General features: G+C 54.2%; 1 protein-coding gene across 2 annotated transcripts; it reads left to right on the forward strand.

Annotated features, from left to right (window-relative positions):
- Positions 1 to 7577: 7577 nt before the first annotated feature.
- On the forward strand, positions 7578 to 27760 carry HPCA (hippocalcin). Of its 2 annotated transcripts, XM_032787759.2 has the most exons (5): positions 7578 to 7602; positions 10098 to 10134; positions 21875 to 22272; positions 25008 to 25113; positions 26164 to 27760. In XM_032787759.2, exons 3-5 carry the CDS (start codon positions 21895 to 21897, stop codon positions 26259 to 26261), a joined length of 582 nt encoding a protein of 193 aa, XP_032643650.1. In that variant the 5' UTR covers positions 7578 to 7602; positions 10098 to 10134; positions 21875 to 21894; the 3' UTR covers positions 26262 to 27760. The 2 variants fall into 2 exon arrangements, with proteins under 2 accessions (XP_032643650.1, XP_032643653.1); XM_032787762.2 differs by lacking the exons at positions 7578 to 7602; positions 10098 to 10134 and adding an exon at positions 21212 to 21277.
- Positions 27761 to 27805: the final 45 nt, after the last annotated feature.

Consider the following 27805-nt stretch of genomic DNA (forward strand, 5'->3'; position numbering starts at 1 on the left):
GTGGTGAATGTACTTGCCCCCTGCCCCTTCATTTGTTTTACCAAGAATTAAAAAATGGGTCTGTGATTTTAATCACTTTATAAATGTTTGTTTATGTAATTTAGAGTGAGAATGCCTCTTCCTCCCATCTGTCTGGGCCATCTGCTCCCTTCATTATTTCTAAGCCATCCTGGACTTTGTAAAGTGATCGAGTTGGTGCAGAAATATAGGGAAACCTGCTGTGGATATCACCTTGTTATAAGAAGCATCTGTCTGGACAGGCGCCGTTTCCGGGTCAGTGATATACGGTGGATGGTGAAAGCTGCCTTATAATGATCAATGATTATATGGAGCATTGACCTCTAACTCCTGGCTGACCAGAGTGCTGACCATCTGGGCAGCTTGATTGTTCTGGCCAAACTCACCACCAGATGTAAAAAGTCGCTCTCTCGGCAAAACTTTTCAACCACAACATTTTGGTGAAAAATGCAAATTCAGTGACTGAAATATTTTGAAAATTCAAGTTGATTTGGCTGAATTGGTTCAGTTGGGGGAAAAAAACCTACTGAAAAAAATTGAAACATTTGGTTTTGATGGTTTTTAACTGAAACATTTTGAAATGACCTTTTGTTCCATTTTTTCCTTTACATTTATTTTTTTAAAATCAAAATGTTTTAAAAAAATGGTTGAAATCAAACCAAAATATTTTAATTCTTATCAAAATGAAGCATTTCATTCAACCTAAAATGGATTTTTTTCGACTTGTCGATTCACTGAAAATTTTTTAAAAACGTTTGTTTTGGTTCAAACCAAAACAGTATTATTTTTGAATTTTCACAATTGCCAGTGAACCAAAAAAGCCATTATTTGCCCCGCTGTAGTTACCAATAACACCCTCATGGAGCTTGTTGCAATAGAAAGAATTGCCACATGCTCATTCTCTTTTCATTCTGGATGCAGTTTATTTGCTTCTCTTGTTTTGCATTTCTCTCAGATTGGGCAATAGAAATGGATTAATCCATTAGTCAATTTTCAGGGTCAAGGCTATAATGTTTGGGCACCAGATACTGCAGGGAATTCGATATTTGGCTGAAACCTACAGCATTGCCAACCCCAAACATTAAAAAAATCATTAGTCCAGCCTCCCAGAAAGCACGAGTGTGGCTTAAAAATCATGAGGGTTTTTTTAAATAATATGTTTTAGTTTCTTTGACATCTGTTTTTTTGGTCACATTTTCAGATAGCTCTCTGCAACCATAGGGAGTAGAGACTTTACTTTTGTTTAATGAAAGCAGAGCTTCTCACATAATCACATGACTCCAGCAGCTGGGGGCTTTAAGTAAAACACTGCATCTCATGAGATAAAATCACAAAGAATTGGGCAGTACTCAAGCAGTTACCACTGGAATTAAATAATTAGTATCCTGAAGACATTTCTGTTGATTTTAGGTTTTCTAAAAGCTTCTTTTGCAAACAAAACAAAACAAACCCTCCAAAACCGTAATTCTAGTCCTGATCCTGTAATCAGATCTGCATGGGCAGATTCAGGGACTCGGTCTATCTGTCTTAGGTATCTGAACTCAGGTTAGCTAACCCAGATTAAACTAGAAGTGAAAACACCGAAACTCAGCTTAGCAGTTCCAGGTCCACCTGGGACTGTCCTTTAGGCTCTCACGCTGCTGCTAATCTGCCTCTTCATTGCTGCTTTAACCAGAGCTCCGAACACCCCACACAACTTGCCAAGGTCACACACGGGAGCCTGTAGCAGAGAAGGGAGTTGAATCCCAGTCTCCTACGCAAATGTCCAAACCACTCTATCATCCTCCCTCTCTCAGTGAGGCTCTGCACAGGTATATGGGTGTGGGAACCTGATTGCAGGAGTGGGGGCTTTGAGTACACACCTGGTCCAACAGGGTCCCATTCACTTTCTGGGTATTGTTGTTACCATTCTTACTTGTGATTGACCAGGCTGCTTTGTAAAGTGCACAGGGAGCCTCATGTGAAAGGTGCTTTAAATGCAAATTATATTATTGATTAAATATTGCAATTATGTCCTATTCAGCCCACAGAGCTTTTCCCGGGGGCCCCAGTTGCCAGCATGAAGAGCTTACAGTCCAGTGCAAACACCTGGCCAGCGCAGGAAGACGTGGCGGCGGGAAGAGACACTGCCAGGCAGGGTGTCTGCGCAGGAAGACGTCTTCGAAGAAGTGGGTTTTCTGGAGAGATTCATTATTTATTATTGCGCTGGTTTTCAGACAGGCCAGGCCCCTACAAGCCCCATTGCCACCCATAGAAACGGCAGGTCCTTAGTGCTCCTGAAAACTGGACCAGCTTTGTACAATGCCAGGAATGAGATAGGAAGCGAGCGGCCTAGGAGACAGCATGGCAGAGGGGGTGGGTGGGAGCATTTAGAGGAGCGGCTAGAGAGGAATGTAATGAACAGGAAGGCAAGGACTAAGGTGAGATGAGCAGAGCTGATGTAGGGGAAGTGGGGCTTTGAAGAGCTTTGGGGCTGAGAGCAGGGCCTTGGGCCCAGATCCTCACAGAGATTTAGGCTCCTAACTCCCAATGATTTCAGTAGGAGTTAAGTACCTAAATCCCTTTGAGGGTCTGGGCCTTGATGTCCATCCAAAGTGCTGATGTGGGGGATTGCGGCCTGTGGGGAGAGCCCGTCCATCCATCCCCAGTGCAGAGTCCCTGGCTGCCCGTTTGCCTTATCTGGCTCTCCTGACTGCTAACGAACATGACTGATGCGCCCACACAGAACGTCCCCGAGCACTGAGCCGTGGGGGGAGAAGGGCAGAGAGAACCAGCAGCCATAGAATTAGCGGGAGGGGCCATTCGGTAACTAGAGATGTAATTTGGGCAGAGGAGTGGCAGAAGGCAGGAATCTGCTCGTCTCCTCCCATGCTTTGTACGTATGAACCCCACTGCAACAGCAGCTTTCACCTGAATGTCTCCGAATGTCCAGTAAAGGCAGCGCTGGGTCACTCTCCTGACTTGACAGGTCGGGAAACCGAGGCACAGGGCAAGGAAGTGACTCACCCAAGCTCATGCAGGGGGTCGGGGAGGAAATAGGAAGAGAATCCAGGTTTCCTTACTCCTACTGTAACCATTAGACCATGCTGTCTCCTTGCAAGTCCAGCTTCTGCCCACCCACCTTCTGAAAATCCTTTGTTGCCACTTGTTCCCATAGTGCTCCTGGAGATGGCCCTTCTTCTTGGTAAGCAACATGCTCGCTGCACAAGGAAACCCCAATAAGGCTCAAAGAAGCAGAGGCTTGTTAGCAGAGCCCACGGAATCCAGGGATGCCTGAAGAGCCTCCATTTGCTTTCAGATGTACTGGGCCATCCTGGAAAGCACCTGGGCCCGATCCTCAAAGGTATTTAAGCTCCGAACTTCTACTGAATTCCATAGAAGTCAGCAGCCGAAATACCTTTGAGGATCTGGTCTTTCTCCTTGGCCCGCTGACCCCCTGGCCTATGCCAACCCCAGGGCAGCTCTCTTACCATCACTGGGGTTACACCAGAGTTGATTTGGCCCCTCATTGTGATGACAGCACGTCACCTCTATGCCCTTGAGCTATTGCTCTGACAGTGAAAATGGTGCAGCTGAAAGGAGCCAGACGGACAGCCCCAGTCAGAGCGAGCAGCTCGCTATCCACAGGACAGGGGCAACCCCCAAACTCCCACCCAACCCCGCAACTCTATGGCTGTGTGAACAAGCGTGGGAGCTGGTAGGTGAGTGACAGTGGGTCTAAAAGGGGGTGGAGGAGAGAGACACTGGGACAAAGACAGAGTGGGGGCTGCTGGGTGGGGACCGGTTTGGCTGCCGGGGTAGCAGCAAAGCAGCATTTTGTGTGTCACAGCCCATTGTGCACTGGCAATTGGCTGCATGTGGTCAGGCTGGTTCGGGCCCTGTAATCCCAGATGGCAGCGTGGGTGCCCGTGTGAGTGGCGCATTCATCGCTCATCCTCGGGAAGGGAGGAGCGGGGAGGGGAGAGCTGCCAGGTGGCGACATGAAAGGAAAGAGCAAGGGTGGCTTTTTCCTCCTGTGCCGTGCGTTAAACAAACACTTCCAAAGCCCCTTTTGGCAGTTCTTGGACACCACCCAGGAACGCTTGCCCCCGTCCCTGCTGCGGGAATGAGAACCACCACGTCAGCTCCCGGCAGCAGCTGCAAATTGAACGCCTGGTGTGCCCGGACTGCAGAGTGGAACTAGGGAAGCAGAGAAACCCACTTGCCTGGCACAGCTGGAGCCATCTCGGTTCTGCCATTCTTTTGCCCCCTTGAAGCCCCAGCTGGGTGTGCTGAGTTCAGCAGGGGGCTGTAACACCCCTGGACAGAGAAGTTTGAGTGACTTTGTATGCGGTGGCTAAAGTAGATTGAAACAGAAGGGGCAATTCTCCCTGCACCAGCAGAGAGGGATGGGAGCTGGAGGGGAGCCAGGTTCAGAGGGAGCTCCCCTGTTTTAGTGGACTGGGGGATGGAGACAGAGTAGCCCTCCCCCTCACACTTTCTTACTTTAACCCCTGCATGTACATACACAGCTAAACACGTGTCCCCACACATGTATGCATGCACATGGACCCTAAACATATGCACGCTACTGCACCTGACGTGTACATAAGAATTCCCAGTGGCACATGCACAGACACATTATTATTATGAGTATGCATTCTGTGGATTGTGGTAGTACCTAAAAGCTCCAGTCATGGCCCCAGCCCCCACAGTGCTAGGCGCTGTACAAACACAGAACAAAAAGCCAGGCTCAGCCCCAAAGAATTTACCATCTAAGTAAACACATATGCCCATATACACAGTGGTCCTCACACATGTACACACGCACACATATGCATGTATCTAAGCAAATACAGACACTCACAGGTCTGCAAACACGCCCCCCCCTTCTCGGGACACATATCCTTGCATCCATTGAGACCTGCCCTCAGACTGTTGTTCTGCCAATGCTCAGCATCCTTAAAGCAGCTGTTGGCCTTGTGTGTTTCTTATGCTAAGGTGCCATTCATCTCCTGGGGCACAGTAAGGCGGGCGAGAGGGAGACATGGGGGGAACTCAGTGAAACTGTCTGGAATGAATGAAGTTGCGTTGGTTTCATGCAGGGAAGGACCAGCTCCCATCTCTGAGCCTGGCTTGCATTTCACTGGGCTGCTCTCTATTTGACAGTGTGAAGACATTTCACTGGCTGCAAGCATTGATTAAAATGATCCTCTGTCTTGCCCCCTGAGTAATTGCTCTTTCTGAAAGCACATGACAGCGAACAGGAAAAGCTGCCTGCTCTAGGAAAAGCAGCCTGCGAGGCTGGAGAGATTTAATGTCAATAGAAACACACCTGATTGTGAGATAGAAACCAAATCCCCCCAGGGATAATCTGGAATTAGCTGCAAAACTGAGAAGCCTCAATTTGAGGCTTTGGGGGTCAAGTCCCCAGACGGGTCAGCCCTAGCTGAGTCCAGATTGCAGCAATTTGTGACTTACTGGCCATAAAAGAGACAAATTAAATTAGCGACAGTATCATTGTGGCTATGTACGTTCCCTTTCACAGCTGGCCCTGGCCGGTGGCTCATTTCCTAAAACACTCGTTTTCAGCCTTTTTTCATTTGCGGACCCCTAACACATTTCGAAGGGAGGTGTGGACCCCTTTGGAAATCTTAGACACAGCGGCTCCCCAGAGGTCTGCGGACCACAGTTTGAAAATCACTGCCCTAAGGGCCAGAGGTGTGTGTCCTGTGACATAGATAACTCTCAGTTCCAACCCGCTCCACCTCACCGAATCCCTGTGTGTTTCTCTTTGCCTGTTTGTCTCCCTTTATGCTCATCAGGACAGCTGGAGAAGGTGCCAGTTTGCCCTGGTTCCACCTTTCCCAATAGCAGCTCCTCTGTGTTTCCAATCCAGACCAGGGTCATCGCTGGGGAGGGAGCACCATTTGTCCATGGGAGGGGAGGAGGCCAAGGCAATGGTGAATGGGTGGGAAGATCCTCTCTATGGTCCACACTATGAAAATGTGTGAGAATTTCTAACACCTGCCCTGTAACAATTCCATAGCTGCGTAGGGACCACATGGTTGTCAATCCAGTGTGCATCATAGCATGGATAAAACTCAGGACTCCTATTGCCACTTGGGCTAAAGGAGACTCTCTGGTAGCTTTGGAGAGGCTCTGACATAGAGGGGAGCAGTTCTGGGTCCATCTGGTAGAGTGCAATGGCATATGTGCATTGCAATGTTGTGTCTGCACGGTAGGCACTCTGCATGCCCACATGCGCTGTAGCATACAGAATGCAGGTGCACACCTTACCCATACAGCATTCTCATCCACTGACAATATAGCAAGGCCCCTGTACTCTGCAATTCCACAGCCGCAAGAATCCACCCCTGGCTGCAAGGTCCTGCACCATCGTCTCAGCTTTCTTTCTTTTTTTAATTAGGTTCCTGATCCCGACGGTTGCAAAGCAAACCTTGAAAACGTGCCCCGATTGGCTCAAAGTTGGAGCTGTCTGGCTGAGTCTGCAGACAGCCCGAAACAAGGGCTCTGAGATGAGAACTGCCCCATTGCCCACACCAAGAGGTTAAATGGGACTCTCGGAGAGAACTTTTTCAATGGCAACATTGCTAAGGATTTCACTGCGGATCATTGCAGCAAACACACCCGGCTAGTGAGCCCACCCCACAACTGCTGCCCCTCACTGCCCCCTACCCACCTACCCAGCCTCCCCCAGGCAGCTTCTAAGGTGCAAACAGGCCTTGAGGCCTTGGAGGGGCAGGGGAAGCAGACTGCCCATCACATCACAGGGGGCTGCTGGCCTGATTCATTTCCCGATTGACTCCACTAAACCCCCCCCCACACACACCCGTTTAGATGCGGCCCCCAATTTCTGGCCTGCCCCACTGCCTGGCTGCAAAACGTACCCAGATCCCCTGCAGCCCCATTGGTGTCCTTGTCACATCTGGCCGCACCGCAGCAGCTGGAGGATCGGCTGCGGCTTTGCACCAAGACCAGGGGCGTCTAATCAGGGAGCCCCTGTTTTTAAGGCCCATTCCCAGCTTGGGCCTGGTTTTAAAGCAAACTTTGAACCAAGCCGCCTGGCTGGCGTCCCAGCATCTCCCCCTGGCCCCCAGGAGCAGCCGTCCTGCGGGGGAGGGAGCAGCTGTCAATCATCGCTCCAGTTCCCATTCAGTCCTTGACGGTGATTGTATAGGGCTCTGAGCCGGACTGCACCAGCCTGACCCAGGGAAACGGGGGTGGGGGGCAGACGGCAGCGGCAGCCAGCCGGGCCCTCCCAGGCGCTGCGCGGGCGGGCGGGACTCAGGCCAGGTACAAGGCAGAGCCAGGGCAGCCGCCCCGGGGATTTGCTCCAGGTGGGACATTCCACGCACCGCCTCCCGCTGCATCCTCCCCGGACCGGGTTTGCAGGAGGTCCCCGCCCCCCAGTCCAGCCCCGCCACCCCCTCCCTGAAGTTGCTAAGCTCGTGCATTGTAGCCCTGGATGGAGCAGCAGTAGCATCAGCTGGGATGCAGCTCTCGGGCGGGCACTAGGCTTGAGCACGGGGGGGGCGAAAGCAGCAGCCGCCGCAGCCGCCGCTTCTCCTTCTGGCTGGGCAGGTAGGAAGCAGCCCGCGCTTGGCTTTGCCATTTTGATCCTTGCAGGGGAAAAGTTGTTGCAGCCGCAGGGCTGCAGAGGCAGGGAGCCGGGGGCCGGGGGTGTCCTAGTGGTGGGTCTCGCCCCTTTCCCCGAGGGGGTCGCCAGCCCCTGCCGTGCTGGGGGTCTGGAGACAAACGCTGTGGCTGTAGCGGCCCGCTCTGCAGAGGGGGGTCCCCCCGCCTGTGCCTCGTCCTTGCCCCATGGCGCAGGGGGTGGATTCCCCCCCGCCCACCTCTCTGATCCTCGCCGCCTGCAGGCAGCCCCCCCCCACCGGCTTCGAGACCTGTCCCGCCTGTCCTCGCCCCCGCTGCGGAGCCGGGGAGCCGCATGCAGCTGCCCTCTCCCGGGGCTGCAGCCAGCCGTCCTGCTGGAGGTGCGTGCGATGGGGGGGCGAGCCGCCTGCATTGTTGCAGTGGGACTCGGCTGTTCCCAGAGGCGAACCCCCCGTCCTGCTCCCGCCCTCCTCGGACGGCTGCTGTGCCCCTCCCCGGCAGATCTACACTGACCCCCCCGCTCCGAGCTGCAGGCATGCCCGGGGCAGGATCTCCGGCACTGAAGCGCATCTTGCCCGCATGCTGGCGGCGGGGTTCCCCGTGTCTCCTCCGGGGGCTCGCCGAGCTCAGGCCCGCCTCCCCTGGCGGCTGTACGCTCTGCTCCCGGGAGCCACAGGGAAGCCGCGGGCTCCCGCAGCACCATGGCGGGGGGGGGGGGGGGGAGTCCGAGACTCCCCGGGCGCTGCAGGACCTGAGCGCTCTGGCTCGCCCAGGGGGCTGCTTTGAGCTAGGGGGAACCTGCTGGGGCAGCCAGCCTAGGCTGTGCTGCGGGGAGCTGGGTCCCTCCTGCCCTGCCATCCTGGAGTAGTGCCCGGGTTCCCTGGCTGCTGTGACCCCCAAACCCCTTTCTGTGGGGGCAGGAGCAGGGTACCATGCTGGGCAGGGCACCCTTCCTGCTGCGTGCCATGCCCTTCCCCGTTGGGTCAGCCCAGCTCATGCTGTGCCATGTTCCTGGAAGCCAGCGGGCAGCCGGGCTGTGTGCTCCTTGCTCCAGCCACCACTGTTCCCTGGGTCATGTGAACCAAGGGTTCATTGCTTAATGAGGGAGGAAATTGCCAGCATGTGCAAATCCCGTTGGAGAGGAGCATGAAGCTGAGTGTCTGGGAGGGGGGGCGTTGGATAACATACCTTGGAGAGCAGCCCAGCCCTCCTCTGCAGCACGGCTTCCTGGGTGCCGGCATCCATATGGCCTGCTCACTTCATCCCGCTTCGTTAACGAGAATAACTGAGGCTATTCAATCTCTGAGGAACCCTGGCCTAAGCCTTGGCACTGCTTCTGCTTCACCTGCTGCCTGGAAGTGTGTGTATGTGACCTCCATGCTCAGGAGCAGCTGGCGGGAGAGCCCAGGTGCCCCGTGTCACACTGGGGTCTGCCAGGCTCGTGTGAGGCAACCGGGAGAGAACGGTGCGGAGGCAGGACGAGGAGCTCTCTGCAGATGAGTCTCCTGTGTAGCAGAAGAGGGGTTGGTGCCCCTGCCCCTGAGGTTCTGGAGGCCCAGCTCCTGCAGAACCAGCAGGGTAGGGGAAGGGTCTGAAGCCTAAATAATGGCACATCAAAGGGCTCTATGGATGGAGACCCTCCCTCGGGAACTCAGTGGGTTCTGCTCCCTGGATGAGTTCTACTGAGTGAAGTGATCTCTGCTCAGAAACGGGACTGCATGAGTAACTCAGGGGGGGCTTTTCAGGGATTAACCCTCACTTCATGCTCTCCTTCCATGGGAGACAGATGCATTCTCATGCTGAGACCTGCTCAATGTGTAGGTTGAGTTATTGTAACACGGGGATGCCCTTGAAGACCCCTGGGGGTGGAATGCCACGGCACACCTGGCTGAGGGTGCCGGCCATGGGCAATATGTCACGCTGGGGTGGCTGACTGCACACTCTCCCTGCTTTGCCAGTCGAGGTGCTGCTATCTGTCTGTAAGGCCTGGGACGGCTTGGAGAATGGGCCCCTTTTTCCTGTGTGTGATTGCAATGGCTGAGATGTGCTCTAATCTCTGGCCTTGGGCTCGTGAGTTTGGGGCAGGGAGCTCTCAGTGAAGGCCCCTCTAGAATCTGATACCCTGTTGGATGCTGGCTCTGTCACAACAGAGCATTTTGCCGGGCAGGCTGGGAGTGACGCATGCTCTGAGCCGGTGATAACCCACTGAGGGCCCTAAACAGGAATATTTTTGCCCCTCAATACTAAAACAGGCAAGTTCTTAGAATAAAAAGCAAATCTGGGCCCCCCTTGAGCTGCTCGGGACTCTAAGCAATTTCTTAGTCTGCTTATGCCTAGCGCTGGCTCTGAGCATGCTGTCTGTGTAACTCTGAGACCCTTGGGGCTGGCTAACTTGGATTCGGGAATCTGGTGTCTGTGTGGCCAATGGATCACTGACCGTCTCTTTGCATTCTTATTTCCAGTGCCTGGATCTCCTGTCCCATCTCTTCTCTTCTGTGGGTGAGTAGAGGATTGACTCCGAGAATTTTGGGTCTTGTCTGTGGTGGGGGTGGGTCGCTCAGGGAGGAGGTGTGGGGAGGTAGGTGTGTGCACGCACGTGCATTAAGGATGTTTAAGTGAGGACAGGGGGGTGGGGGTTTGCAAAAAAATCTGCTTCTAGCAGAGTCTAAATCATCCTCCCAGGGCTGATTTCTGCAAGCCCTGGGCATCTCCCGGGGTGCTGCACATTCCAGTGCTAGATCACTGCTTCCCACTGCTAGTGCAGTGAACAGGCTTCTTATATACTTAACCTGGAGGTGCTTATTAACTAACTGCCTTGAAGGCCTTGTTCGCAGGTAGGCTCTGCCTTGGACCGATGCTCAGGAGACTTGGCCAGGCAGCACTGCTCAGATAGGGGTCTGTTCTGAATGGGAGTTTGTTCTTGGATGGAGGCGATGGGGCTGGGTGTATGTCTGCTGAGCAGCGACAGGGTCATCTAATGTAAAGAGTGTGAGCTGATGCCTGCCTGGAGAAGATGGGCTGGGGGACTGGACGGGGGGACTCTGGCAGAGAAGTGGGAGTGCAACAGAGCCACGGGGAGGCTGGAGTATAAATGGGCTAGGATTTGGCAAGGAGTCTCAGGGAATTAGGCACCCAGATGCCTTTGCAGTTCGGTGGAAGTCTGGTTCTTAGGTGCCTTGGAAAATTTCAGCTGGAGCGGGCTCTGTTGTCTGAGCTGAACTGGGTTTAGGTGCAAAAAGCTCACAGGCGGAAGGAGGGAGGAGTCCAGGAAGGCGCTGAAGTCCCAAGCAAAGCACCAGAACTGGAAAAGGTTCTGTGGAAACCGACCAGACCCGTCTCTTCTCTCACCCGCCAAACAGAAGCTGGGAACAGGGCAGCCTCATGCCGGTGCATGGGCAGACTGAGCCTCTGGGCTGGAGGATGCTGAGCATTTGAGCCTTTTGAGTTCTCGCTTTGATCAGGCCACTGCAGCTGTGGGAGGGTGATGGAGCTGATGGAAAATCCTGACATCTTGGTGTCTGTGCAGTTAGTCAAATCTGCCCTTTGGCGTTTGCTTTGCGTGGGCAGGGAGAGGGGAGTCGTGTGCTGAGGACCCACTGGGATTCCTAGTGCCGGGAGGCGTGGTGCTCTTGTGCTGAGCTCTGCTGTTCAGCCAAGCCAGCCAACCTGTGTGTGTATCTCTTCCCTCCTCTAGAAAACAGGGGAGGTAACACAGCCTCATCTCCTGGGAGGGGGCTGAGGCTGACATCTCAGATGGAGTGTGTCCTTATCAGCCTCCTCTCAGGAGCTGTTAGCAGAGACCCGCAGCCCGTCTCTGTCTCTCTGTGTGTGCCCTGGGATGTGGCACTACCACGAGAATCAATGAGGCTGCGGTGGAGGTGGGGCCGGAGGGGAGTGTGGAGCATCAAACTGACATTGGAAGAGCCTATGGGATGGCGTAGCACGATCTGCAGGCAAACAAGAGCCGGCCTTGCTGGGATGCAAACCTGCCTGCCTTGGAACTGGTTCCCCTTTGCCCTCCATGGAGAGCGAAGCGCTTGATATCTGTTATCTTGCTATTCCCCTTCCTACCCCTACAGCACAGCCACTGCTTGTGTTTCCCCTCCCCTCCCCAAAGAGAAGTCTGTCTTCAGCCCTCCCGCCTCCCCATGAATCCTCAGGGCAGCTAGTTGGCATCTTCCGGCCTGACCTCCCTTGAGTGGGTGGGGAAAGGTGGCTGAGCCAGTCTGCAGAACCCGAAGCAGCAGTCCCCTTCCCCTGTCTAACGCCTGCCTGCCTCAATCTGTGGGATTAGATTCCTGGGACTCCGGTGCTAGGCAGAGGCTGCAAAGCATTGTTTAAATATTAATAAGAAGGCAGGCAAAGCCGCTCTTCCTGCATCTCTGCCTGGCTCTGCGTTCCTGTCCTTCACTTTGTCAGTGTGCAGAGCTGAAAATAAACCTTCTCTCGAAAGGGAGCTGACCCAGTTCTGTTAATGCTTCAGCTAGGAGAACTCCCAGCCCAAGCAGAGCTCTGGCCGCGCGGGCCAGGTCTCCCTGAGCCAGTGGGGTATTTAGCACCTGTTCTCACTGTGGGAGAATGTGGTTTCACCCAATGGTTCCCCAGCCTTATAGGTGGAGGCTCCAGCCCTGGGAACATTCTCCAGCAGTGCCGGTGAGGACTGCCGCAGTGTGAATGGACTAATGGCATCAGTGTTCCTAAAACTGCTGAGATTTTCCACCTTGTCGTTCTAATCTTCAAAGCATGGGAGTTCGATCGGGTGGGCTCTGGTGGGAGCGTGTTTTGTGTTCAGCAAAAAAGCCAGATGCCTGCAACATCCGTAAGACATAAAGGCTGAGTGAACTTTAAAGACAACTATTCATCTGAGCCTATAAAAAAGGAAAGAAGGCGGCCCCAGTATGCCATGCTCTGCAGTTGATGGGCAAATCACCTCATTAATAGTGGAGGGTGGAGAGGAAATGCAGCAAGATGTGACAAAATGTGAGGCATGTTTGCAGATGAGTTATTTAGGCTAGTCGAACCTAGAAAAGATAATCCTCAGGAAAACTCCAGAGGAATCTGACCAAGCGAGGGGAATGGACCCCCGCCCTGGAAAATGAAATTCACTGTTGGCAAATGCAGCCACGCATGCTGGAAAGAATAGTATGAACGCACGTTGTGCTGTGTTCTAAATTCACCAACACAGACCCTGCACATCGCTGTGCCTGGCATCATGAGAACCTCCACCCTCTCTTGTGTAGTGCCAGTGAAAAAGGCAAACAATGTTCAGCTGCATAAGCAATAGGATAGAAAAGGACACGGGATAATGAGAGAATCAGTTACTTTAAATGGGCCATAAATCCTCACGCTTCTTGGCACAATCCAACCCCTAACTGACATCTGGTTATGAACAGCAGGGCCATCCGTTAACCAATGCCTCCAGCACTGGAATATGAATGATGGGCCTTTGGCTCAGAAATATTCAGAACAAGATCAAGAGGCAGCTCCTTCAGTGGGGGAGAGTAGTAATGCAGAGAGGCCTGAGCACAGGACCAGGAACCAGGAGTTTTCCCTGCCTCTGATATTTAGTCCCTTTGTAGCTTTCAGCCAATATGGAACAGGCTGTGAATGCTGAGGCAGGCCTCTGGCAAAGGAAATGTTCCTGGGGCTAAGGGGCTGGACTGGGAGTTGAAGGCTGGGTTCTGTTCCTAGCTGTGCCACCAATTTGTTTTGCAACCTTGGGAAAGTTCCTTAATCTCTTCATGCATCAGTTTCCCATCTATCAAAGGAGGGCAGTCCCTGCCTCACAAGGATGCCTGAGGATTAGCGAGCTGACTCTGTGGCGCACTCTGGAGAGGAGGTGCGTGCATGCACGAGTAAGTGTGAGCCGTGCCGTCACTAGCACAAGTAGTGGATGGCAACTGTGGTGTGTCACACCCAGGCCGGTACAAGGAAGGCAAGAGCTGGTTCTCACTTGTCCTTCAGGAACTGGAATGATGGAACTTCCTGCTGGAGTGGTCCCTTTCTATGCGCAGAGTCGGAGTTCTTTGTTCCGAACTGGGGCTGGCTCAGGGTCCAGGGTCTCTGTCCTTGTCCTGCGGTAGCCCCCCGCTCCGGTCACCCCAGGCGAGGGGCCTTGAGATCTTCAAGGTGAGGTCAGCTCCTGTTCTTGAGGCTGCTTTCTCCCCAGCTGGATTAATGATCCCTCTTTAGCCATGAGAGACACCTGGCTAGTGCTGCACTACTCGGGAAACTGCGCTGTCGAGAGCTGCTTAAAAGGAAACGAACCGAAAGCGTCATAACGATAGTAAAAATGGCTTTAACTGTTGGGAAGCTGCCACCTGGACAGCCAATGTGGGTCAAGGCATAAATCTTCTCTCCCTGCTGAAATGAATGGGGCAGCGGAGAATTGGAAGGTTGCTGTGAATTTAAAAAGAAATAAGACTTCATCTCTCAACAGCTTGGCAGTTCTCTGACTTCCTCCCCCTCCCCCAACTCATTCCCATGGCAGCTGCATTTCCTACCTATTCTTAGCCCTGCCTCAGTGCGGGGAGGAAGGACTCTTCCGGCACTGGCTGATTTATTTCTGGTAGGTGATCCAAGCTGAAGTTTGAGTCAAGTGGCAAGCTCCCATTGAGACCCCAGCCCATGTCACTTCACAAAGACACTGAACCAGTGACAGGTGTCACTCTTTAAATTCTCTTGCTCCATGTATGTTCTTGGCTGAAGATCTACCAAATATCCAGTGAGTTGTGAGCATTCCCCATAAATTCGGCAAAGTGCATCGCGACCCTGGATTCCTGCAGCGTGAGGACTGGTCCTGCACCCCACCTCCCAAAACTGCATCTCGCTGGATCATGGGACGGAGATCCTTGCCTTAAGTTGTCTTGCAGAAACCCAAAGATTGTCCAACCCTGATGCATGGGAGCAGGTGCAAGGGAAGGGGGGAAATGTGAGAGGTTGGCTCTGATAATGTTGAAAGTGCCTCTAAATTGTGATGACGAAGTGAGCAAAGGAGAGCCCATGGTGCTGGGTTCTGAAAGGAAGAATTCCTGTGGTAAGAAGTCCCTGCATGGATTCTGAATGAGATGCACCCATGTTCCTGGCCTGAATTCATGCTGCAGGGAGCATCCCCTGCTCTGGGGCCGTAAAGAATCTCTGTTCTGGAGTCTTTTATCTTGCGGGGGCCATCCTGGATTATTTTTGCTTTGCAAGAACCAGTCTCCCTTAAACTAAGGGGCAAACATTGAGAAAGACCATCCAAGCCCTGCTTTGCAGGACACGGTCTTTCTTCCTTCCCTGTCCCAGTAGGTCTGGCTGGGCTTGTTTCCACCAGCTTATGTACAGGCAGACATGCCTCTCCTCTACCACTGCATCCCAGCTCAGCCTGGGCAAATCAGCCTACACCCTGCAGGTGCATCTCTGGGGCTTTCCAGTCTGCTGAGTGCATGGAGCTTCATGTCTCCTGCTTGCCCTGTGTCTCTGGCAAACGGCTCCAGCATCCTCCTTCGTTACTTCCTAACTGAACAAGTGGCTTGTTGAGCTGGATCAGCATGGCACCGGGGAGAGAAGACGTGGGCACTCTGAGTGGAGGGAGCAAGGTTAGAGAAGCCAAGCAGGCAGGAGCTGATGTGCCTGGCTGGCCCACTGGCTCCCATGCTGGTGACTGTTCAGATCACGTTAAATTAAATGTACAGAAAACAAGGAAAAATGACTCTTTTCTCTAATAGGCCCCAATCTCCCACCCCCACCCCACCACCTCCTTCTCATCCACCACTGGAGTCACTGGAGCTTCTGCAGGGAGGCAGAGGACTGCCTGCATGGAGCTCCTTGTACAATTCTCCCCATGCCCTTGGGCTCTGATCCTGCAAACACTTCTGGACAGATTTTTCCAGAGCTCAACTCCGGTTGTTCTCAGCACTCTGGCACATTAGGCCACTAAATCCAGTGAGCAGCCCACTCACAGGCGTAGTCCTGACCTTCCATGGCACTGGGTATGTGAATAAAGGTACCCGCCTGCTTGACATGACTGCAGAATTCAGTGACTGCTTCCCATGTATGCAGCATAGCTCTGCAGAGCCCAACCTGAGTGATGCTTTCTCTCTCCTGGGGCTGCCTTTAAAAAAAAAAAAAGTCAAACCCTTTTAGTGATTGCAAAATGTAAAAAGCATGTTCGACCCCCCTCTGCACTGCGCTGGGCAAACCCCTTTCTGCAGGAAAGCCGCCCAACCAGACACAGTTGAGGTCTGCAGGACAGAGCCAGTCTAACTGCATCCTTGGTATCATTTTCCTTGTGCAGCTGTGCTTGAACGGGAACATTGTGCAGCCATCGCTGCTAGAAACAGGCGGCAAGGGGAAATGAACATACTCAGAAAAGCTTTTTCCTCCCCCCCCCCGCAAAAAAAAAAAAAAGACTGTTTCTTTTCCTCTGACAGATTGTGGTTTTAAGGCCTTGAATCCAACTGGGGTGGGAGGAACACTGATCATATATTCTATGCTCTTTTCAAGTAGAATTTTTCAGACTGACACTCACCAGTATTAATATTTTTTTTATTATTATATATGGAGATATATACACCTATCTCATAGAACTGGAAGGGACCTTGAAAGGTCATTGAGTCCAGTCCCCTGCCTTCACAGCAGGCCCAAGTGCCATCCATGACAGATTTTTGCCCCAGATCCCTAAGTGGCCCCCTCAAGGATTGAGCTCAGCAACCCTGGGTTTAGCAGGTTAATGCTCAAACCACTGAGCTATAGTGCTAGGCTCTGTACAAACACCTAGTGAGACAGCCCCTTACACGGTGTAACTAGACAAGGGTCGGCTGGGAAACAAGCGCAGTGATTAACCCAGGTCATGCAGCAGAGCCAGGAACAGAAGTGTGGGCTCCTGCCTGCACACGAACACCTTGTCTGCCAGGCCACCTGGAGAACATCGGCAACCTCTTGCACGGAGCTGCTGCTGGGCTCTGATTGTGTTTCCCCCGGGCTCTTGGGGGGGGGGGGGAGAAGGCATCCAACGTAACCAAATTGGCAATACGTGACTAGAACCATCAATATTTAACTGAGCAGTTGCAATAAGGCGAAACCGGGAAGGAAAAGCTCATCCATGTCACTAAGTTGCTAATTTGGCATTTAAAAAACCCTCTGCTCCGTTCACCTCCTTGTGAGGAAGGAGGTGGCCCATGAGGAGTCACGCTGTGCTGGATTTGATAGTTGCCACGTGGTGACCCGTGGTGACCTCTGCCATTGCCTGTTCTTCCAAACAGCTGAGACCCTGAAGTGGGACATCATTGGCTCCAAGTTAATCTGATCTCATGTCCCTTGCCCACCTGGACCCCCTGGGAGTCATGAGCACCCAAAAAATGCAGACTTGGGCTTCTGGCACTAGGCTTCTTTCACTTAGGGTTGCCTCCCTGGCATCTGTCAGTCGCAGGGTGGAGAGGCGATAAATCGGCCCAACAGCCTCCTTTTAACAACTTTTTGAGTTCAACCTTCCAATCCCTGATCCTTGAATGACGCCCGTTGGCAATGCTACTAGGCAAATCAAAACACTGACTCATGCATTTGCTTCCCTTCAAGGTTAATGGTTTTGTTTCGTTTAAAACTCTGGGCCTGTTTTCCTCCAATCTAACCTTGCACCCAATTAGTGTTGCTTAGAAATCTGTCTTCTCCTTGCCTGGCTCTCCTCTGGAGAGTCTGATTTTAATAAGCCACGGCAGGGTGTCTTTTATGGCCTAACAATGCTGTGACAGCGAGGAGCACTTAGCCTCTGGTTCTGTATCTAACAGCCGCCACAGCTCACTGTCATTAGGCTATAATATGTGCCCCGTTGGCTCATTGCTTCCTTTAAGGCTCCCCTGTGGACAGGACACATGGTCGTCTCCTCTCCACAGGATGCTCTCTGCTCTTCGGTTCCTCTTCATCTGCCTCTCCCATTTGCCATGGAACGACCTTGGAATTCCTATCTCTGGAATTCCTGCAGCATTAACCTGGATGAGCTACTCCCTAGCTGTGCTGTTTGCTCCTGTGGCCAGTAGTTCTCCTGAAGAGGGCACTTTGCTTGCCAGGTGCGGCTGCCTGGCTTGGTGCCTTGGAACAGGTAATTTCCTCTCTCTCTTCACCTCCAAGGGCGTCAGTGCGCTGCCCTGCAAGAACTCTCCCTCTCCAAGGCATCTATCAGGATCCACTGAGCTCCGTGGGCCCAGGCTATTCTGGCTCGAGCTGCATGGGCTTCCCTAAGCACTGATCAGCCCATGGCTTGCACACGAGGCAGATGGCCCAAGTAGCTCTCGTTGGGGGAATGCGGGGAGCTCTCTCTGCCGGCACATGGGGGGCGTGAGGGGAGCCAAGAGAGCTAGTGGAACTGAAAGTCCTTGCTGGGAAATGGGGGATGAGGGAGGGGAAGGGGGGGGCTCCGTTTTCTTGGATTGCTTCTGTAACACCTGACCCAATCGCATGGAGATCCTCCATGAGGAGGCGGAGAAGTGGAGCCAGAGGGAAATGCACTGACCTGATCTCCCTTTCACTTCCAGTCTGGGTTATACATGCCAACACTCTGTGTTTCCCCAGCGCCTTCCATGGGGCAGACTCAACACACTGCACAGCCAGGGGGTCACCCTCATTTTCCAGAGGTGTTGAATAAATGACTTGCCCGACCACTTGCGGTAAGTTGGCGGCAGCCCTGGGAAGGGAACCCAGTGTCTCTGAGCATCAGCTAGGTGCCCACCTCATCCCTCTTGTTGAAAAGACTCTGTATCCCCAGAGCTACCTAAGTGCTGTGACCGGTCCTGCTGCTTGTGCCCAGATATTGGGGGCTCGGGATGGCTGATTGCACCCCTGGCACTGGGCGGGAAAAGGACTGAATTTATGGGTAATTACAAGAGGCTGCATGAGTTTCCAGTGAGGAGAATAAAAGGCTCTGGCTGCAGAGAATGGACAGAAAAGGTCCAGTGGGAGGTAACGAATCCAAGCGTTTCTGTCGCACTGACCGAGGAATCGCCCACTACACAGCAAATGGTGCCTGCTTCCTTTGACCCTTGGTACCGCCTAGTCCTGGCGGCGCTAATATCCCCGGCTCCAATCTCTGCTCCCCAGAAGTGTTGGTCTGTTCTCTGCAGTCGGGCTCTGTTCTTAGAAGCTGCTAGCCAAGCTGGAAGGCTGCGGGGAGGGGGGGGGTAAGGGGGGAATTTGGAGAAGAGCAACAAAAATGATTGAGGGGCTGGCTAATGGGGATATAATTCAAGGAGCCAAAGAGGGCTAGCCTGACCAAATGACCCTCTGCTCAGGTGAGGGAATCATTTTGGGTGGCTCCAGGTTGTTTTCATTCTTATCCTCTATGACATTTAGGCTGAATGCCAAGGAGGTGAGAGCATGTGGGTCCCTAGCAGAGATCAGGATCCTGAGCCTCTTTCTTTATGGGAATTTTCCCTTGCTCCACAGCCCTTGCTCTTCAGGATCTCTCAGTGGTGGGATCTGGACTCCCCCTCTCTGGGGTTGGCAGCCTTCTCCGAGCAGAACTTGTACCTCCTAAGCAGGGCTGATCTGTTTACGTGGCCACGATTAATTACGTGGAAATCCCTGCGCTGTCCAGCCCCTCTCCCCTCCCTCTTGCCCAGCGGGCAGGGGTGTGTCAAATGGCACATGAACGTCCCGGATGGCTCACCAGACGCAGGCCTAAAAGCAAGCGTTTAACGGGGAGGGGAAGGGGAAGGGGCCTTGGTTGTCTTCTGCCCTGTGATCTTGTGTGTCTGACTCCCTGGTGCCAACAGAACCCTGCTGCTTGGGCTTGGCTGCACAGATGTGATTGTTAATAGGCTGACAATTACTATTCAAATGAGGGGGTGGAATCATTCAGGGGTTGCTGCTGCCAGTTTGCTGTGGAGCTGTTATGCCCGTGCTTGGCTTCTAATGACCGTCCTTACCCAGCGCTCCTCTCCTCCTGGCGCCCACAGTACTGGGCTCATTCGTATTGCCGTGTGGCGCCCGGAGCCGGAGTGGCTACAAGGATGCTTGTGAGGCAGACTTGGGATTTCTCAGGGGAGTGAATTCCCAGGGTGGGGACCATGGCATGAACGAGGGGCTAAAGCCCCTGCAGGAATAGGCAGTAGCAGGCTGTCTCCTCTTAGGCATGATGGCTAAGGGCTTGTCTCCATGGCAGGGTTAGCTCAAGGCATAACTCGTGTGTTGTCTCAGACCTGACCCCCAGAAATCTCTGGCTCCGGTTAAGTGGTGGTTTAAGCTCAAGCCAGCCGGCCCATCCGGCTTCAGTGAGTGGTGCAGTGGGGACCCAGCTACAGGCTACAAACTCCCGTTAGCACAACTCAGCTGCCAGCCCTGTGCTGCTTGGGGGCTGGCCGAGCTGGGCCGAGTGGTGTGTTTGAGCGAATGGCTGCAGTAAACCCCAGCCCCGTGTGTCTGCCCAGCCAGGCTAGGACTGAACTCTGCAGCACCCAGTCCAGAGAGCCCAGCAGAGCTCAGGGAAGCTGACCTGCGCCAGGAAGGGTATCAGGGGAAGGAATGGGAGTGGCTGGCTGAGCTGGTGAGCCCAGTGCACAGACCTGCCTGCCCACACTGGAAATAGCTTGTTTCACACGCTCCTGGCTGCTGCTCCACTGGCGAGAGCAGGACACACGGCGCTCCAGCCAAGTTTGTCCTGTTCCAGTGGTGTGGCTGAAAGCGGCCTTGTCCTGTGTATGCAGCGAAACAGTGGGGACGCAATGCTGAGGACTGTATTGTTTTCTAGTGGAGATCGGGCTGAGACGCGTACCTCCGCTGCCACGCTGGTGGCTAATATTCTCATGGTCTCTTCCTTAGTGTAGACAGGACCTGAGAATCCTACAGCCAGGGCCACCCTGATGCAGGGTTTTGGAGGAGACACTGTCCCCACTAGGTTATTCAGAGCGCTAAATGGTATCACCCCTCCAAACTGGACCCAGAAGCCAGGGCAGAGATTGGAGCTTCCACATTGGGCACTGACAGCTGCTCCTCTCCCTTGGCAGCTGCATTGTGCACCAACTCCAACTTCGGGGTGAGCTTTGAGGGCAGCCATCTGGAGGGTGTGTGGCAGGGAAGGGGAGTCTAGAGAGCGTGAGGGCCTGTTGGTGAGGGCTGCACTGAAGAGACAGAATCTCACTCTTCTGGACACCTTTAGGAGAGGGGCCATGGGCCAGCTCTGCTTCCTGCAGATCCAGGGGCAGCGATGCCTCCAGTGGGGCCAACCCTTTGGGTGAAAGGCAGGAGATGCTCTTGGTGGTCTGGGCTGAGAGGTATGGAAAGGATCATTCCCCTTCCCCTGTGCACCAACGCTTCTCCAGTCTTCCTCCTGCCCTCCTGGTGTTTAGACCATCCCAGCAAAATCTCTGCCGTAGCTACTTGCAGCGCAGTAACTTTGAGAGTTGCTTATAATTCGAGGCATCGTCCCCCTGCCCCAGTCTCTCTGCGCAGCCCTGGGAATGCCTGGTGTGAAAGGCGGCCACATAGACTCTTCACCTTCTTCCTAAAGCGCCTCCAGCCCTGCGCCTAGTAATAAATCAAAGATGATTCATGGCTCCTCCCACCTCCATGCAGAAACCTTCCCCAGCAGCAGCTGCTCGAGCTGAGCAAACGCTTTCTCTTTTCTGCAATGGAGCCGGGGAGGGGACCTGGCAGCATCAACGGGCCTGTGGTAGGTCACTGCGGGATGACTGCTCAGTGCGCTGGTTCTGCAGGTGCTGGGAAGGAGAAGGACAATGTCTCCAGGGCTGCCTAGGGGGATGGGAGCTTTCTGACTCCATGGGGCAGTGAGTTCTAAATTGGCTCAGTGGGGTCCAGATTCCTGCCATGGCTGTATTTGGGGGTGGTGGTTCTGACTCAGGTAGGCAATATTCCTTTAGGTATTGTAATATTTGAGTGAATCCTAACCTACTATTTATATCCCCAAAACACCTTAGAGCCCCACGGTGCTCGGTGCTGTACAAAACCAGAACGCTGCGCAGGACGCTAGCCAGCTCCTGGGTGGGGCAGTCGTGCCGAGTCCTGTGCAAGGCTGGTTTAGAGGCGGGAGCTGTAGAGTTAAGGCCAGAAGAGAGCATTCTATCATCTAGACTGACCTCCTGTAGAATAGGCCAGAGCATTTCACCCAGTCTGTCCAGTATTGAGTCCACGATGGGTGCTCGTAGCCAAGGAAAGAGTTGAGATACCCCGCCACCCCCGGAAGGGTGCTGGTAGTTGGGAGAGGGACTGACCAGATCTGCCTCTCATCTATTTGGCTCCTCAGGCCCAGATTAAGGCTGTGAAGTGACCATGGGGAAGCAGAATAGCAAACTGCGTCCAGAGATGCTCCAGGACCTGCGGGAGAACACGGAGTTCTCAGATCTAGAGCTGCAGGAGTGGTACAAGGGCTTCCTCAAGGACTGTCCCACCGGCATCCTGAACGTGGAGGAGTTCAAGAAGATCTATGCCAACTTCTTTCCCTATGGCGATGCCTCCAAGTTTGCCGAGCACGTCTTCCGTACCTTCGACACCAACGGGGACGGCACGATCGACTTCCGAGAGTTCATCATCGCCCTGAGCGTCACCTCCCGGGGCAAACTGGAGCAGAAGCTCATGTGGGCCTTCAGCATGTATGACCTGGATGGTAACGGCTATATCAGCCGGGAGGAGATGCTGGAGATCGTGCAGGTAACACGACCTCCTTCCCCAACTCCCTCTCTCCGGCTGTGTGGCTTCCTTGTGCCTGGGCTTCTGCTGCCTGGGACTCCAGCTGGATGAGCTTACAGTATTGCCCTGCCTATGGGCCTGAGCCGAAGTCCATTGCAGTCAAGGGAAAGATTCCCCTTGATGTCAATGGGCTTTGGATCAGGGTCTCAGCCAGCTGAAATCCAGGCATCCATGTAGGCCCCTTTCATTAGGAAATGCTGCATAGGCACTAATCTTGCATTCTGCCCAGGGAGTTGGGACTAGTTTGAACAGGGCCAGTTCTCCAGAGCCATGCACTCTGACTAGTCATTCACCCCAGCTCATCTCCTCCACCCAGCCCTGGTGTCAGCAACCAGCCAGGGTGCAGTCCGGCTGGGAATTGGCTCAGATAGGTTTGTTCTGTTTGCCCCAGGGACTAGCACTGCTTAGGGGCTAACGCAGGCAAGCCACACGTGTCTGTCAGTCAAGGGGATGCAGGGACCAGGTGGGATTCAGTGGCTGGAGGTTAATGACATTTGGGAGGATGGAGGGGTGGGGGCTGGACTTTATAAGGAGGAGCAGATTCCCTTCACAGGCTTGTCAGGCCAGGGACTGGGGGGGTGCGTACGTATGTGCTTTAACAAGGGCAGGGTTGGGCTCCACAAGGCACATCATAAAAAAGCTTGCGTCTCTTGGCTTCCACCTCAGCATGTGGCCCAACCTCCCTCCCTTTCTCCGCTGAGCAGTGATGCTGAGAGGGGCAAGAGCAGACTGAAGAGTTGAATTTAATGGTGGGATGGTGAGCCGGACAGATTAGCAGAGGGCAGAGTGTGAAGTGACTGTCCATCATGGGTCTCTTGCCTGGCTCTGAAGGGCAGCCTTCTGGAAGGGCTGGGAGAAGGTCATGCAGTCCAGACCCCCAAGCCTTGCCCTCTGCAGGCGGAGGCTGCTCAAAATCTCCCTTCTCCGATGAAAGGCCAGGATGCTGCCTTTCAGTGGCGTCCGCTTTTCACGTGCTTCACAGAAACAAAGAATGTCGCTCTCAAAGCAAGAGACTGGCCTCTCATCCAAACTGGTCTCTGCTGCTTTAGGTCCTGGGAGAAGGGATTTAAAATCTGCCCTAGTAGCCGAGGAGTTGGTACGTTGGCAGTGAAAGCTCCTGTGCTTGTGGGGGAAACCGTGGCTTTGAATCCAGGGTCGAAGCTAATGGCTGACTCCGTTTTCCCACTGAGATGCAGGAAGGATCAAGCTGGTCCTGGCAGGGCTTAATGCACTCACTGCCATGAGCCAGGTGGGAGCGCAGCAGGATGCAGGAGCCCAGGACACTCATTGCTTGGGGGGTTGTGGGGGAGCAGTGGAGCGTCTGAAAGCCAGAGCCCTTTATACCGAGTCTGTCCTCTGCAAGTCAAATCCTTGAAGGGCCCAAGGCAAGGAGCAACTGAAATGGGGGAGCAGGGAGGGAAATAGGCTTCTTGGCTTGGCATTTGGCATTCTGGAGCCCTGGTGGCTAGGTCTCTAGTGGAGAGAGGAGACCCAGCTCTACTCCACTGTCTGAGCATAGGAGACCTGACATGAGGGGCACGTTTTCCGCCCCTTCGAGGGGGTACCCTGTGCACGAACCCCTGCAGGGAGTATAGTCATTGGCCTTGTCCCAATATCAGATGGACACAGATCTGTACAGAGGGGCACCGTCTGCTTCCCTTCATCCCAGGACCAGCCCTGGTTGGGGTCTGCACTTTCCAAGAGCAGGAGCCATTGGCTTGCCTGCCTGGGATGGGTAACCCAGCTCGGTACGTGGGGCTCACCTGAGTCAAGGTCTCGCAGGGGAACTAGCAGGCGGCCTCCCCAGCTCCTCTCTGCCCTCTGTGGGTGACAGCTTGTTAGCGCCTGGTGTTTTCAGAGCTGCTGGACTGGGGCTAGCCCCCTCCACTCTTCACAAGTGCAGCCAGGTGAGAACTGCAGCCGCTTCGCTAGGGAACAGAGCGGCAGCATCACCCGAGCAGAGGTAGCAGCAGTTGGGCCCCATTCACCAGATCATCCCAGTGTCCATCTGTGGCCTTGTACCAGGGGCTGCCTCTGATGTGGCTGTCCTGAGTGGCTGGGGGTACAAGCAGCCAACTCTGTTGTAAACTGGAGAAAAGAGCAACTCCCCTGAACAGCCAAGCCAGGGCTGTAACACCTGCCGTCTGCAGAGCCGGCCATTACCAGGTGTCCAGTGGGCAGCCAGGAACGGCCCTGGGGGAGACGGGCTGAGTTGGTCTGGGGGGCGCAGGGGGCGGGAGGGCGCGCGCACCAGCACATCACCACCATTCCCCCAGGTCTGGGGCTAGCTTTGGAATTAACACCACAGCCCCAGCACTCTGAATCTTAGTTACAGATGCCACGCTGCAGCAGCCTGAGGAAATGACCCAGTAGCTATTACACTGATCTTGTTTAATCAAGTCTGTTCCATTTTATTTCCCTGCTGACATGCCGGGAGTTGATGCCACTAACAGGCTTATCCCACTAGGTTTTTTTTAAAAGACGCTCATTCTCCAATATAAAACCAAACCCTGTTTGCAAAGGCAGGTGCAAGCCCTCTGTGCCTTAGCTCCGTGTCTTCCAAGTGGCTTTTGCAGCTACTCCACCTGGGTCTTACCCCTCCACTGACCCCCAGCACCCACCCCTAGGAACAGCAATTGCAGGTTTGAGTTGGCAGAGGCCACAATTCCCCCTCTGTCCTGTTCTCTTTCCCCTAGGCCATCTACAAAATGGTTTCCTCGGTGATGAAGATGCCTGAGGATGAATCGACTCCAGAGAAGAGAACAGAAAAAATCTTCCGACAGATGGATACTAATAATGATGGTAAATGAGAGGAGACGGAGGGAGATTAATAAAGGTCTCATTGCTAAATCCAGGAGTCTTAGTATCAGAGACACGCAAACTGATTAAATGCATCATTTGCGTTTCACAGGGTGGCGGGGGGGGATCACTGTGGGGAGGGCGGGGTGAGACTAAGAGGGCTGCTCTCCTGTGGCCGTGCCATGATATAGCAATGTCTTCTGTGGGCCTAGACCCCTGCCTCCTTGGAGGGGCTAAGCCCAAGGCCAGCAGGCTTGATTGTGTTTAAAGCAAACCCAAGAGTGGCATCTCTCTCTCTCTCTCTCACTCACACACTCTCTCTCTCTCTCACTTCCTGGGCCCTGCAGTTAAGGGCAAGGCTATTTGGACGGGTGGCCCAGTGGTTAGGGCACCACGGTGCAGCTGGGGAGATGTGGGTGCAATGCCCTGCTCTGCCACTGATTCCATCACCCTTAATCTCTCTGCACCGCAGTTGCCTATTGGGGATAATAGCCATCCCCTGCATCACGGGGGGCCGTGCGGACAAAGACGATAAGGAGAAATTCAGCAGCCCGCTCCTGGGCACTGGGTTCAGTCTGTCCAACTTTCCCCTGCCAAGCCAACCCAGGCTGGGGTGGGAGAGAACAGGGCATGGGAAGATGTCTGGTCTCCACAGTCTGGGGCTGATGTCCCCTTAATTACGGTCAGTTCAGTAAACTCGCTCTCAGGCAAGGCACTGTTGTAGGAATAGCAGTTCCATCCTCACTGCTCTGGGGGTCTGGGGCCCGTTCCCAGCCGACAGGAGATTTCACATGGTAGGGCTCTGAGAAGCCCTTTCCCAGACAGGCTCCCCTCCCCCTAGGTGCCCATGGCTATCAAGCTGCAGCAGAGAGAGGACAATTACTCTGTCGTGCATTCTTGACTCAGGGGTTGCAACCCGCAGCCCTGTATTGCTAGGTTGTGGAGGGGGCTGGTCCTGGCCTGGAAAGGGTCAAGCTGATTTCAGATGCAGGCAGCCTTTGAGCTGACCCGGCGGTGGACACACCAGGTCCTTTCTTCTCTCCCTTTTCCCAGGCAAACTCTCTCTGGAAGAGTTCATCAAAGGTGCCAAGAGCGACCCCTCTATCGTGCGGCTGCTGCAGTGCGACCCCAGCAGCGCCTCGCAGTTCTGAGCCCTCCCGAGAGGAGTGGGGGTGGGCTCCATCCTCTCCAGAGAGCACTGCCAAGACACCTGACCTCACGAGATCACCAGCTCCGCCATGGAGGCCAGCTTCCCATAATCCTCTGGGTGAACGGACATGCTCCCATGAAACGACAGCACGGCCGCTGTTTTCTCAACTCATCCACTCTGCTTCCCTCATGCTGAGTCTGTAGCCACGTCCTTGGGAACGTTCAGCGGGTTCTGGGGCTCTCGGGGCAGGTGAGAGGCGGACAGAACAGGAGCCAGCCTGCTGGCGGGAGCACAGGGCCCGGTTCAGCGTTGTCCTCCGGGGGTCCCTGGGAGGGGGGGCAGGCCTTGGTCAGCTGCACGAACAGCCTGTAGTACCCTGAGAGGGGGGTCTAAGCTTTCAGTCTCCCCTCCCCCCCAGCAGGAACACAGGCAGGTGCTCTTACCCCTTCACTGCCCCCCAAATGCCAGCCCTGCAAAATGGGAGGGACGAAGCCGCTGCAGGGCCAGCACGTAGCTGTAGTGAAGAGCCACTTCGCTGGGTCAGGCTGCACTCCAGGCTGCCTAGTCGTGTTTCCCCTGAGGACTGACTGGTGCGTTGGGGGCACAACCCCGGGGCACACTCGGCGGGGAGCAGAGAGGGCCTGGCCCTCCCTTCTCGAGATGGTCACCATAGGCGAAGCTACAGGGAATAGGCTGGTGTCTCTGCAGCTAGTGGAGATTGGGGGTGGGAGACTTCGGCTAAGTCTGTAGGAGCACGAACAGAGCTGGGTATTTTCCCCATGCAGCTCAGGGGAGGCCCTTCCCGCTGAATGCTTCCCTTACTTCTAGCTTCTGCCAGGATTTTCCATGGAGTCAGCCCCAAAAGCTTAGCAGCGAGCGCCAGAGCAAGCTAAGCCCCCGGCTTCTGCCAACCTTGGGTGCACAGCAGGGGCCAGGGCCTTTCTTCAGTCATGGGGCCACACAAAAGCTAAAGTTAGGGGCTCATGGAAGAAGCTTGCGGGGGAAAGGTCAGCCAGCAACAGGAGGGGCTCTGGCCACAGCCCTAGAGCTGCTCATTCAGGGGCTGAAGGGGGCGGTGTGGCGAGTAATCAGCCTGCATGGGGGACTAGCCCTCACAGCTGGTGTCTGAAGGAGTTAAGCAAAATGAATTCCCAACACAGCTGAGGGTGCTGGCAGAATGTGGCCATGGCAAATCCTGTCTCACTAAGCCAGAAGTTGGACTTCTTGCCCTCTCCCCCAATCAAAAGCTGGCTGCATAAAGGACCCCTCCCCTGACAGGGTCCTGGGTGGAAGGGGATGCGCCCACCTCTAGAGCCTGCCCCAGCTTGAGGGCAGGGGCTGAGTAAGTCCCAGGGGGGAAGGAGAGTGTCAGTGGTAGAAACCTCAGCCCTTGGGCTGCCCCCCCACCTCCCAGCTGATTGTAGCCTCCTCTGCTTAGCACAGATGGGGGGCAGCCCTGAGGACCCCAGTGCACACATTAAAGGCCACTGCTGTCTGTCACATGATTTTGTTCATCAGTATTTTGGTCTGGCTGCACACAGATCC

This window comes from Chelonoidis abingdonii, chromosome 25 (genome assembly GCF_003597395.2).
Source record: "Chelonoidis abingdonii isolate Lonesome George chromosome 25, CheloAbing_2.0, whole genome shotgun sequence".
Lineage (NCBI taxonomy): Eukaryota > Metazoa > Chordata > Testudines > Testudinidae > Chelonoidis > Chelonoidis abingdonii.

Coding starts and splice junctions, on each gene's coding strand:
- HPCA (XM_032787759.2), top strand. CDS start 21,895: ATGGGGAAGCAGAATAGCAAACTGCGTCCAGAGATGCTCCAGGACCTG. Junction 22,273..25,007: donor AGATGCTGGAGATCGTGCAG/GTAACACGACCT, acceptor TCTTTCCCCTAG/GCCATCTACAAAATGGTTTC. Junction 25,114..26,163: donor GATGGATACTAATAATGATG/GTAAATGAGAGG, acceptor CCCTTTTCCCAG/GCAAACTCTCTCTGGAAGAG.